This window comes from Oncorhynchus gorbuscha, linkage group LG09, assembly GCF_021184085.1.
Source record: "Oncorhynchus gorbuscha isolate QuinsamMale2020 ecotype Even-year linkage group LG09, OgorEven_v1.0, whole genome shotgun sequence".
Lineage (NCBI taxonomy): Eukaryota > Metazoa > Chordata > Actinopteri > Salmoniformes > Salmonidae > Oncorhynchus > Oncorhynchus gorbuscha.
In genome coordinates, this window is record NC_060181.1 from 47,385,018 (window position 1) to 47,398,358 (window position 13,341).

General features: G+C 42.1%; 1 protein-coding gene across 11 annotated transcripts in view; it reads right to left on the reverse strand.

The window, feature by feature from the left end:
• Positions 1-1,814: 1,814 nt before the first annotated feature.
• Positions 1,815-13,341, reverse strand: part of LOC124043720 (LIM domain only protein 7-like) — a 135,180-nt gene continuing 123,653 nt past the window's right edge. For 10 of the 11 annotated variants that reach the window (XM_046362618.1, XM_046362615.1, XM_046362611.1 and 7 more), the window contains 11 exons: positions 11,964-11,989; positions 11,143-11,250; positions 9,896-9,988; positions 9,402-9,808; positions 7,335-7,384; positions 6,732-6,890; positions 6,152-6,347; positions 5,284-5,634; positions 3,808-3,916; positions 2,870-2,972; positions 1,815-2,391 (listed from right to left, as the gene is read on the reverse strand). In XM_046362618.1, coding sequence (XP_046218574.1) covers positions 2,369-2,391; positions 2,870-2,972; positions 3,808-3,916; positions 5,284-5,634; positions 6,152-6,347; positions 6,732-6,890; positions 7,335-7,384; positions 9,402-9,808; positions 9,896-9,988; positions 11,143-11,250; positions 11,964-11,989 — 1,625 coding nt within the window. In that variant the 3' untranslated portion in view covers positions 1,815-2,368. The remainder of the gene's footprint in view (positions 2,392-2,869; positions 2,973-3,807; positions 3,917-5,283; positions 5,635-6,151; positions 6,348-6,731; positions 6,891-7,334; positions 7,385-9,401; positions 9,809-9,895; positions 9,989-11,142; positions 11,251-11,963; positions 11,990-13,341) is intronic. The other variant, XM_046362617.1, reaches the window with a different exon arrangement.

Consider the following 13,341-nt stretch of genomic DNA (forward strand, 5'->3'; position numbering starts at 1 on the left):
CAACACAGCTAAAAGTCATTGTTTTTTTTGTGGGGAGTATTGACCAAAGTGGACTGATTTGAAGACAACGAGCAATTACTTCCTTGCGCACCAATAATTTTAGCGAAGCTTCATTGATTGACTGTATTTCTGCCCAATGACCACTGATCTTCTTGAAATCTAGCTGGGTAGATAGCTAATGAGCTGAGGTAAATGCCAGTATGTAATGGTTTTGGGTTGGACCACCATTCCTTGTTTGTAAATGCACGCGTAAGGAACTCCATTCTCGCCTTGACTATCAGAGGAGTTGCTGTGATGCTTGTTACGCGCAGCAGTATTTGGGAAAGTTGTATTTTCAATGATTTCATTGAAGATATCATGGCAAAAAAATCAGGAAAAGCGAAGTCAAAGTCTAAAGTGAAAGTGAAAAAGTGAAAGTGAGACAGATTTTTAGTTTGAGGAATCTTTGAGTGTTATGATTCAAACAGAAACTTAGGAGCTGTTTCTGCAAGGACAGGACGTACTTCTGGACGGGTAACCGCTATAATGCCGTTTTATGAAATATAAATATATATAAATATATATATATTTTTTAAATAAATATATATATATATTTTGCAATTTGCAATGAAGTTTTGGTTGTGTGTGTGTGTGTTGGTTTGTTTGGGTGTGTGTGTAAATATGTATGTGTGTATATATGTGATATTCCATGTTAGATATAAGTATTTTCAGATTATATTTTCATTTTTTTTATTCAAATGGGGAATGGAGTAGAACAGCAAACACACACATGGACACTGCGCCTGCTATTCCTCTCCATTTCCATATGAAATAGCCATTGGGTGCTGTTCAGGGGAGGGCAGGCCCACAACGATGGCCAGAGTTGAATGGAACAGCACTTCACCTTAGTGACTGTTCCCTCTGCTCTATACAATACATATCTGTTTATTTTATGTGATGATAAAAGGCTCATACAATACAAATATTTTTTAAATGTTTTCTTTCACAGTGATAGCGACTCCGACTGGGAGCCCCCGGTACCAAGCTGCCCCCTCTACCTCTACCCCCAGTGGTGTTCATATGCCACAGTTCATTACTGCAGGCATGACTGTGCCTCAGGGACGAAAGGGCACAGCATGGAGGCGTCGTTGTGTTCTGTGTCGCATGAACTGCACCATTGTTCAGTTTGCCTATGCTTTACACCAGAAAGAGACTGCTATGGGACATGACACAGGCAGCAAAATATTGTGTAGAGGACTTCCAAAAGGTGTACTGTTTTAAAAAAATATGTATTTTCTAATATTTTTTAAAACATTTTTTGTGTGTGTGTGTTAGAATTGCTTTTTGATATGTTGTATATAGTTATTTGCACTGTTGTATATAGTTATAGGTCATTTCACCAATTCGGCCACTTGGGTACATTTGGGCAACATGTGTGGGACACCTGGGTGACTTCATGCTAAATGTCATGTAGCTCACCCATTCCCGAAGTTATCAGTCTGAAACTTTGCACACCTACAGTTGCCCTCTTGTGTTATCCATCAAAATTATCTCCAGCATCCTATCTGACGGTGTGGCTATTCTAATACATGTGAAAAATGATGCTACAACAATAAAAAACTATAGAAAACATATGCTCTTTCTTTCTCTTTTCTTCCACCAGATCTACTGTGTTATATTATCCTACATTCAATTGACATTTCCACAAACCTCAGAATGTTTCCATTCAAATGATACCAAGAATATGCATATCATTGCCTCTAGGGCTGAGCTACAGGCAGTTAGATTAGGGTATGTCTTCAGGCGGAAATTGAGAACAAGGGATGCAGCCATAATTAAATATATTTTCAATACATTTTATTTAAATAATCTCCCTCATAACAAACCAAAAAGGCACATCGATAAAAATAAAGAGTCAACAACAAACCTTAGTCAACAACAAACTTGTAACCAAAAGATTTGTAGGCGAAAAGGAGAATAAATCGCAGACATCCCCTAGCCTAACATGAAAACTCTTACATCTCTGAAGTATGAAGTAATCAGGATCAATAATCTCATGGACAAGACCAAAATCAATTTCCAGTATTGTTTCGTTAAGGGTTGCTATTTTCAGCTAAAAGTCTAAAACTCACAGGCGCATGCACATCCCTACTACTTTATACAAGCAACTGATAAAAATAATACGTTGATATCAACATTTTCTCTTTTTTTGGTCAATCTCACCCTCCCAAGCGTACAGTAGAAATAAAGAATAAGATAGTTGTTAATTGAAGAATCAGGGCTTTTGGTCAAATCACAAAACCACATTAATACATCTGAAGAAAACAGCTGGTTGCAGTGTTCATGGGTTGTTGTCAAGTAGTCCTTTATCTACTCTTGTACAGCGTTGTCACATGGACGTTGGCTGTCCAGCTAGAGGGGAAAGAAGATAGAGGTTATAACACGATACTATTCGATAACACAACAACACAGCATATCACTAAATGACACGGCACGACTCAACACAATATAACTGACATGACACAACACAGACAATAATAACAGGAGCCCTGTTACTATTGGCGATACCGGTCAGGTATGATTATGGAGTTTTTATAAATGGTGACAGGTAGCCTCGTGGTTAGAGCATTGGGCCAGTAACTGAAAGGTCCCTAGTTAAAATCCCTTAGCTTAACATTTTGAAATTATGTGCCCTTGTGCAAGGCACTTAACCCTAATTGCTCCAGGGGTGCTGAACAATGGTGACCCCACTCTCAAGCGGAGTTGGGATATGCAAAAACATATTTCCAATTTACACATGTACATGTAAGCACCCACCAAATTATTATTATTAAGCTTTGATTCTAGTTGGCTCACTTTTCAGCTGATACCCAGCTAAAGTCATACTCACTTTTGAATCGCATGTAGCAGGAGTTACAGTAGAGCTGTCGGTTACGTATTCTGACCTCAGCTCCGGCCTCCGATCCTCCTAGGTCAGACTTACAGTCGATACACTGGAGGATAGGGAGAGAGGGAAATGGTCAATGAGGGCTATCCCAGATCGCTCACTCCCGGGTGGGGAGAGGAGGGGAAAGTTTCCCCCTGGACGAAAGACGAGTTTCACAGACAGAGGAGCCACGGGGAGAGTGCTAGACATATACCCATGGAGCCACAACCAGATAGACAGAGTCCATGAGAGACACCTGACACTTGACTGACAGACAGAGAGACCAATGAGATTATAAAAAACTGACAGTTCAAGCCCAAGTATACATGTAGTGACTTTTGGGAGCTCGTCATGATGTCAGCAGCAAGTGTTGGTGATAGGTAATAGTGAGGTGAAGGATTGATTAGTGAGGTTTGGCACAAATGCAGTCAGATTTCCTGAAATGCTCATAAAACCATGAAAACAATGTCCCAAACTGTTTGCCATTTCTGCAGCAAGTCATAGATCTTCGGGAATTTGGAAGAGCTGTATTATTCAATTAAATAAAAAGCGAATGGAAACATTACTCCAGTCATGTTACACTGGAAACCTTAATTAAATGGTAATGATTGGCCACATTGGAAAAGTCATCAACTATCCATCTTACAACCCAGTGGGACTTTGGACTTCTGTTTCCTTGGTTTTGTGTGTACGTTTATAAAGGATCAGACCAGATTGTGATCCATTCATGTTGGTTAGGTTAGTATAACATTAATTAGGATCAAGTTGTCCATATTAGTACAGTCTCATTCCGTGGATAAGGTTAGTACTGAGAGGATCAGGTAGGTTTAGTCTTTGCTATGGACCAATCATGACCTCAATCTCCAGGTCAGGTAGGTCCGGTCTTGAAATTGAACTCTCACCTTGAAACAGGTCAAATGATAGCAGAGTCCCAGGGACTCTATGATCATGGCGGCTCCCTTGCCCAGCACCGTGTCACAGAACGTACAGACTTTCTTGCCACTCACTGACCTGAGAATACAGAATGTAGAACCATAACTTGAGTGGAGAACACAGACACACAGACTGGAGAACCGAGAATATACATGTCCTCCCACGCACCATCAACCACACTGGATAACTGAGAATACACACAAACAAAAATACTTTCATAATTGTTCATGTTATATGTGTATTGGATGGTCACCTCCCTGACCAAGGCCCTTCTCCCCCGATTGCTCAATTTACCACAGGTAGACTCCAATGAAGTTGTAGAAACATCTAAAAAATGATCAATGGAAACATGATCCACCTGAGCTCAATTTTGAGTTACTTAGCCTACTTGAATAGAGAGGAATAGTATTTATGTTAGCTAGCTGGCTATCCAACATTGGAACTCTTCCAAGTCGAGATAAGCTTTTGGTTTTATTAATTTATTACCACTGTGGGCCGCCTGTGTAAATTCTAAATTGCTTGCTGTACCCTGAACTGTGTGATTGTAGTGGATTTACTAATGTTAGTTAGTTCTAGAAGCTATGTATGACGTTAGCTAATATGGTTGACAATGATGTAGGTTGTGTGTAGTGGTTAGCGGTTATGGTATGAAGGTTTAGCTTGGAGAGGTCAAGACAGCTGTTGTGTTGTGCACTGTCCACAAGCAAAGGGAAAAGGTGAACGTTGATGAGAGAAGGAATTATACAACGAGAAAAGTGATAGTGCTGTTTGTATGTGGCTGCTATGAAAGTGAACTGTGTGTGTGGTGATCAGGGGTGTATTCATTCCGTCAATTCTGTTAAAAAAAGTTTCTTAATTGGAAGCAAATGAAATGGGGATAGACCTACCTGAATTTGTCCAATAGAAACTCTTGGAATGTTTTGCAACTGTTTGGACTAATGATTACAAACTAGATCAACTAGATGTAGGCAAGAGTGTGCAAGGCGGTATTGAATGTGTCACTGTCACCTTGTTTACTCCAATTTGTCTCTCGACATGTGCACCCACGTGATACAATTTCTTTCGTAGGCTAGGTTGCAGCAACCTCATGATGGGTATAGGGATAATATGAGTGTCATGTAGTTGCCTAAACTTATCAATGTTACATTGAGCTGGGTGAATGGAATATGAATGACAGTCATTCAATATGCTGTAATATAAATAAATAAAAAAGAAACTGTGGTTCACGTTTGTGGTGAACACAAACGCCTAAGCACCGACATTTTGATGCATGTCAGCATTTGTTACTTTGAGCAAGGGCTTTTGGTGTTACCCTTAACCCCAGATAGAGAATCTGACTTTTAGCTCCGATATCTGACATTGTATCAGGGTTTGGGAGCAAATCTACCGACTCAGTTCTTTGGCAAGCAGCAGTGTGCCACGTGATTGGACGTTGGATGTTTTACCTGCTGCGTTGATGTGAGGATGGGCGTGACTCGGGTTCGGGGCCAAGAGAAGGGGTGGGGGATGGCGAGGGTGAGCGCAGGGACCAGGAAGATAGGTTACACCCCCTGGCCTCTCTGAGGGAGCTCATGGAGAGGGAGGAGGGCAGGGTGGCTAAGCCAGGACAACTTCCGACCCCGCTGCCATAGCCACCACCACCGTAGGCAACACCACTATAGGAGGATGTAGTTTTGAGGCCAGAAAGGGCAAAATGAGGCCGGCTGTAGTTGGGGATGGACGAGGTGCTTCCCGGTGTCCATGACGAGCGCCAGGAAGAACGGGGCGCGGTGTCCAGGTTGTCCAGAGACTCGCCTCTGAAAAGTTTAACAGATTACCGGATGTTAGTGGATGTTAGCGGGTTAGCGTAAGCACCCAAATAGCCTGGATACCACAGGCCATTATGTGTCTGATTTAGCCAACTCTTTTGATAACTGCAACAGAAAAGAGACTGGCATCCAGGCTAGAGTCCAAAATGTTAGTCACTAAAAACAGTTACTTCTACTAAAATAGTTGTTGTAAATTATGTGTTAACATGTTACACACACTCATTCAAGCTAGCATTATACAGCATTAAACCCCTGGTGACCCAATCTAGGCAGTTTAGTGTGCTGTCCATGTTGGAACAGAATAGTCACAAATCCATGGAAGGCGTGTCAGAGTTATGTGGAGCTGTCCTAATATTGACGCCCATGTGAGTCCCAGGTAGAGTACCTTGTAATAGGGCCATTGAGGCTGGCTTAACCCCTATCCATCATTCAACACACACATTGTACTGTACTGATCCACTTCCCCCATTCCAGCGGAGCCCCAGTCAAGCCCCAGGAAAAGTACCTCCTGATGGGGCTGGCAGTGGGGTCCTTGCGGTTGGTGGTGCTGGTGGAGCGTTGGCGGATCCAGCTGTTGTCTGTGGCCAGGTTGGTCTTCTTCTTCATTTCCTGTAGGATCTGCTGCCTCTCCAGCTCCGCCTGGGGTACGCTCTGCTGGCCCTTCCTCCCCAATCCTTCGCCTATCCCATAGCTGCTAGTCACTGTGGGCCAATGAGAGAGAAGAGGGAATCAGAAAATAAAGATGAGTCAATGGGAGATGAGAGGGTGTCAGGGGATAGACATGGGAGCCAATCAGAATGGATGGAAGTCCAGAAATAGACTGTAGACCAGTGATTCATCCAGGAAACACCAATAAGACCAGTGATTCATCATTGTGACAGAGCCACTGGAGAGGACAGATTCATTTTCTGTATTCAGCTTCAGTGACCAATAGGACATGATCAAGACATATTATAAAATCTGGAAGTGTCTGTTTGTATATTCATTCATGCTAAATGCGATTGATCGGCTGAGCTGGTTGGTTGACTGGGTCCTGCATTGATTAGACAGGAGTGGTCAGGAGCAGTCGAGGTTGTGAACCACACCTCTTTCTGGCTCTCTGTATCTCATGGCGTTTAGGATGTTTCTCCTCTCCAACTCTAGTTCTGATGCAGCCCGGAGACTCTGGGCCTTTTTGTCTGCTTTACGTCTCAACTCCTCCTCCAGTAACCTCTGGGCCATGCCCCCCGAGCTGCCGTACCAGCCTGGGCACAGTGTGTACAGTATTCACACTCACTGACATACAGTTACTTACACGGGTGTATGAAGGGTTAAAAATGTCAGATCTTTCCAAAACTTCATATGTGTGATTAGACAACCCTCATGAACTGTAAATCAGTCATTTCTCCCAACAGATGTCAAAGATAGAACTCTCCCTCTCACACACACACACACACACACACACACACACACACACACACACACACACACACACACACACACACACACACACACACACACACACACACACACACACACACACACACACACACACACACACACACACACACACACACACACACACACACACACACACACCTTCCCTTGTTAATTTGAGCAGCTAAGTAATGGTTCAACTTCCACTGAAGATCAATAAGGATGAACTACTATTGATGAATACATGGGGACATTAGTAAATCCCCACTGACCTTTAGTTTTCTCCACATCGTCCAGCTCTGGAGTAGATTTCGACTTTGCCCTGCCAATCACAACAAAATACATTTAGGGGCTGATAATCAAGAAAATTCATTATCTCTCAAATCAATGTACACTGTAAAACACATTATTGATTTACTAGTCTACGTGGTACCAAATGGTACCCTATTCCCTACAAAGTGTACTACATTTGACCACTACATTTGACCATTTGACCACAGACACAGACACAGACACAGACACAGACAGACAGACAGACAGACAGACAGACAGACAGACAGACAGACAGACAGACAGACAGACAGACAGACAGACAGACAGACAGACAGACAGACAGACAGACAGACAGACAGACAGACAGACAGACAGACAGACAGACAGACAGACAGACAGACAGACAGACAGACAGACAGACAGAGAATAAGGAACAGACAGACAGACAGACAGACAGACAGACAGACAGACAGACAGACAGACAGACAGACAGACAGACAGACAGACAGACAGACAGACAGACAGACAGACAGACAGACAGACAGACAGACAGACAGACAGACAGACAGACAGACAGACAGACAGACAGAGAATAAGGAACGGACGGACGGACGGACGGACGGACAGACAGAAGAAACAGACGAACGGATAAGGACAGACAGGACAAAACACATACAGAGAAGACAAAACACAGGCAGACCATTAGTGGGGTTTAGAGGTTACAATACAATGTAAAGTAGACAGGCAACAATTAATTATTAATTAACTTAATGGTAATGTTTAATATACTGCAGTGAGTTGGTGTTTACAGTAAGCATTTTAAGATTTAGCACACACAAATCTTAAAGCCTTTAACATTATGTCTGTAATGACAAAAGCGCTACAGAAGATAGCTTGCTTCAGCAAGACCACTACTGTTATGCGTCATTCTTCTTTTTTATTAGTGTGCTTGCTTCAGCAAGACCCCTACTGTTATGCGTCATTCTTCTTTTTTATTGGTGTGCTTACTTCAGCAAGACCACTACTGTTATGCATCATTCTTCTTTTTTATTAGTGTGCTTACTTCAGCAAGACCACTACTGTTATGCATCATTCTTCCTTTTTATTAGTGTGCTTTCTTCAGCAAGACCACTACTGTTATGCGTCATTCTTCTTTTTTATTAGTGTGCTTGCTTCAGCAAGACCCCTACTGTTATGCGTCATTCTTCTTTTTTATTGGTGTGCTTACTTCAGCAAGACCACTACTGTTATGCATCATTCTTCTTTTTTATTAGTGTGCTTACTTCAGCAAGACCACTACTGTTATGCATCATTCTTCCTTTTTATTAGTGTGCTTTCTTCAGCAAGACCACTACTGTTATGCGTCATTCTTCTTTTTTATTAGTGTGCTTGCTATTTTTATTATCCATCAATTTAATTCTTTAACCTCTATTTGCCCTTGCCATCCCCCAACCACTCTTTATCTTTCCATCAACCCAACTATGAATACTCAAGTACGGGTTTTCGGAAAGGCCCACTATTTAACTCATTCAACTTCTGTTCAGCTTGAACTCTACATTTGCCAATTTATCCTCCTCCCACTGCCAGAAAAAATATATATTTTTAGACTGCACACAAATGATACGTACTTTTTCAAAATTAGGGGAGGGAACTGGGAAGGATGGGAAGGGAGAATTATGGAGGAAAAACAACATTATTGCAAATCTTTATCATTGTAAAAAGCATCACTGAAAAACTGGGGGGGGGGGGGATACAAAATTCCGGTAATGTATACTGAAGCATCATCTATAAGTGACTTTCTTCGGCTACATAATCAATTTGAGAGACTTTAGGATACTTTGGACATGATGTGCGAAAAATGCTAACATAGGTACAACGACTTGCATTAGATTAATGCCACAAATATTAAAATGTTAGCATTTGGAAACAGTGCCAGAGAAACTTAAACAAAGCATGGATTTCTGTTATACCTTGTCCATAGACTGCTTACAGGGTAAGGAAACCAATATGTAATTTTGTAATTTGGGTGAACTGAACCTTTAAAGAAAATAAATATTATTATTAACCATTGCTGCTGCTGCTCCTGCATTTTCTCTTTCTCCCTGTGTTGTTGTTCAGCAGCCTCCTGGCACCTCCTCTCCTCCCTCTCCTCCTCCTTTCTCCTCTGCCATCTCAGCTCCTCCTTTTGCCCCTGTCTCCTCTCCTCATCCTCCTGCTTCTCCCTCTGCCTCTCCTCCTGAAGAGGCAGCAGCTCTTGCTCCTTCTCCTCCGTCCTCCTCCCCTCCTCCCACTTTTGCCTCTCCTCCTCCACTCTCCTCCTCTCTTCCTCCTCCTGTCTTCTCTGTGCTTCCTCTTCTACCCTCCTCCCCCTTTCCTCCTCTTGGGCTTCCTTGTCCTCCCAGGGCATGGTAGGCTGGCGGAGGGGGGAGAGGGGGCTGATACTCCTGCTGTCCATCTCCAGGCCCCTCGGCTCCTGGGGAACAGACAGTAAAGGGTTCAAGCCAAAGTCCTGAGTTATACAACCAGAAAATTACATTGCTAAAGTGATATGGTTCCTCACCTCTTGGTGGTGTCTTCCCCCTTCTGTCACAGCCTCCTGCTGGGCCCGACGCCACTCCTCCTCCAGTTTTTCCTGGTCACGACGGTATTTCTCCTGATCACAAACACGCACACAGACAGAGACAGGTTACTGTACTGTATGCACACACACACACACACACACACACACACACACACACACACACACACACACACACACACACACACACACACACACACACACACACACACACACACACACACACACACACACACACACACACACACACACACACACACACACACACACACACACACACACACACACACACACACACACACACACATAAACACACATTCAGAGTTTATCAAGCACTTTGGTCGCCGGCCCCCTACTGACAACCACTTTTAATCACAATTTGATGTAAGAGGAAAATAGTCTCTCTTGTTAAACAATAGAAATAGAAAGTTCTGGTTTCATGGTAAAGACAAGAAAAGTGCTTCAACTCATTCAACAATTGACAGCCCTGAATATCCTGACAAAAAAATAATTTCCACATTTTAGTCTACCAAAACCTAAGTAAAGGGCAATTGGAAGACAAGGATTAGATGAAGTCGACCTAACTCCCGAGAACGAAAACAATCCCAAAGTTTCGCCTTCAACCGCTCAGCTCTACATTCCAGCTTCATTCCCCAGAGTAGGTGAACCTTGTTAGATTGTCTGCCAAGCTTTTATGTCCTTCTGTAGCTCAGTTGGTAGAGCATGGCGCTTGTAACGCCAGGGTAGTGGGTTCGATCCCCGGGACCACCCATACGTAGAATGTATGCACACATGACTGTAAGTCGCTTTGGATAAAAGCATCTGCTAAATGGCATATATTATGTCTCATTAAGAAATTAGGCTGTTTGACCTGCGAGGAATAACGAGCCTTGGCCTCTAGTCTACAGCTGCTCTGCAGGGGTCAGGCTTGACACATTTTTATCTCTCTACCTCCATAAATAGACCTCGGGAGTAACACACACACACACACACACACACACACACACACACACACACACACACACACACACACACACACACACACACACACACACACACACACACACACACACACACACACACACACACACACACACACACACACACACACACACACACACACACACACACACACACACACACACACACACACACACACCCTTCAAACAAACAAAACAAACAATCAAAAACACACACAACAATCAACTCCCCACCCCACACACTGTTACCTGTAGGAGTCTCTCCTGCTCCTTCTGCCATTTCTCCTGCCTCCTGCGCTCCTCCTCCGGGTCACAGGACAAGCGGTTAGAGGAGGGAGCGATGGAGGCAACGGGCATCTAATGGAGGAGAGGAAGAGGAGAGTAGAGAAGAGACATTGTCAATATTCCTTTATAGGTGAACACATTTATCCTGCAAATACACAAATGACTTTATTGTTTTTTCTTCATCTAATGTTTGAATATAAGTAATTATTATAGTATCTTAATCACACTTAATCAACAAAGCTATTTGAGTCTCGCCAACCCTTATACATATTGTCATGCATATCACTTGTTTTTCATTTAAATGTTTCATTGTTTATGTATTAACATGCTAACCATGTACAGCATTTAAGTGTCTATGACAAAGATGAAAAGTTCAAACATGAGCTGTTAGTTATATTATTCCTCCAGTCAACCTTTTCAAAGTGAGCCACAGATGCTTCAGTTCGCCATCCAATTTCAAAGATTGAGTTATTGTATGAACAATGTCACAAAGGTTGGGACTAGCATTTTCAATCAAGGAGTTTAAGAGAGCTCTGACCCTGGTGTGGTAGTTAAATAACCCATTACTATCCCACACAGTAAAGATGTCATAAGGTGAATGCACCAATTTGTAAGTCGCTCTGGATAAGAGCGTCTGCTAAATGACTTAAATGTAAATGTAAATGTCACTCACATTGATGGGTCAATGCATTGTAAAAACTTAAGAACATAAACATGTACTTGAGAGAAAAAAAAACAACCACTTGCTTGTAAACATTTTGTAAATATGAAATAGAATTGCTTACATCTGATTTTGCTGACTCTGATCCTCCTTGAAAAAGAATAACAAGCATCAAATAAATCGATCTAATGTTAACAGTCACATCTCAGTGTGATATACAGCATTTAGTATATGCTGCCGCGAGAAGCATTGTTCCTGTATTCTAAAATACTACATCATTGTCATGTTTGTTAAGAAAGTTAAAAGTTTGCTAAAGCAGACACACAGACTGACACCTAGTATAGATATAATACATGTATTTAAATATCACACACCTGGAGGCTACACAAGCTACCATACAGACCAAAAGCTGACAGGCTTGTTCAAATCTCAACTCCTATCTGAGGTTGAGTGTGTGTTCAGATTTGACTGTTTCAACTTCTAAAACTTTTAAATGCTGTTTAAACTTTAACCAAACCCTCAGCTCTAATTTGAGATTTTAAATCAAGCCTGAAGCAAACAAGATGCATTTAAAATTCACCTACAGTCTTATACAGTCCTTATACAGACCTACAGTCCAATATTGTTACAAAGAGTCTATGATTTTGGCAGAATAACAGTCCCTGACTGCTGAATAGTAGGTCCCAAAATACTGTTGGTGTGTTACCAAAGTACATCACACTAACTAGATTCAACTTATTAATATCTCATCATTTTTGTTTTTTAATGGATATAACAACAAACATGCACAAGATGCAAAGAGTCAAACAAAGTCAACAGTCACCAAAATGCATGTTGATGCATGCAAACGCATTGGCTATTAGTAATAGCACAAGAGCAAAAGCACAGCACAGCAAAGCATGCAAGGTTGAAAAGGAGGGGAGCCAATGTGTGACACCTGGACATCATACCAACATACTGTACCGTTCACCTGACAGCATATGACACCCGAGTTAGCCTTGTGATGGCATTACTTTCTAGGCTTATGGCTTAGTGAATAGCCCAGAGCCATAGATATGCACTACATGACCAAAATTATGTGGACACCTGCTCGTAAAACATCTCATTCCAAAATCTTGGGCATTAATATGGAGTTAGTCCCCCCTGCAGCTAAAACAGCCTTCACTCTTCTGGGAAGTCTTTCCAATAAATGGTGGAACGCTGCTGCAGGTACTTGCTTCCATTCAGTCAGAAGAGCATTAGTGAGGTCGTGCACTGATGTTGGGTGATTAGGCCTGGCTCGCAGTCAGCGTTCCAATTCATCCTAAAGGTGTTCGATGGGTTTTTATTTATTTTAATTGTATTTTTTTAACCTTTATTTAACTAGGCAAGTCAGTTAAAGAACAAATTCTTATTTACAATGACAGCCTAGGAACAGTGGGTTAACTGCCTTGTTCAGGGGCAGAACGACAGATTTTTACCTTGACAGTAACAATGATTCAATCCAGCAACCTTTTGGTTAC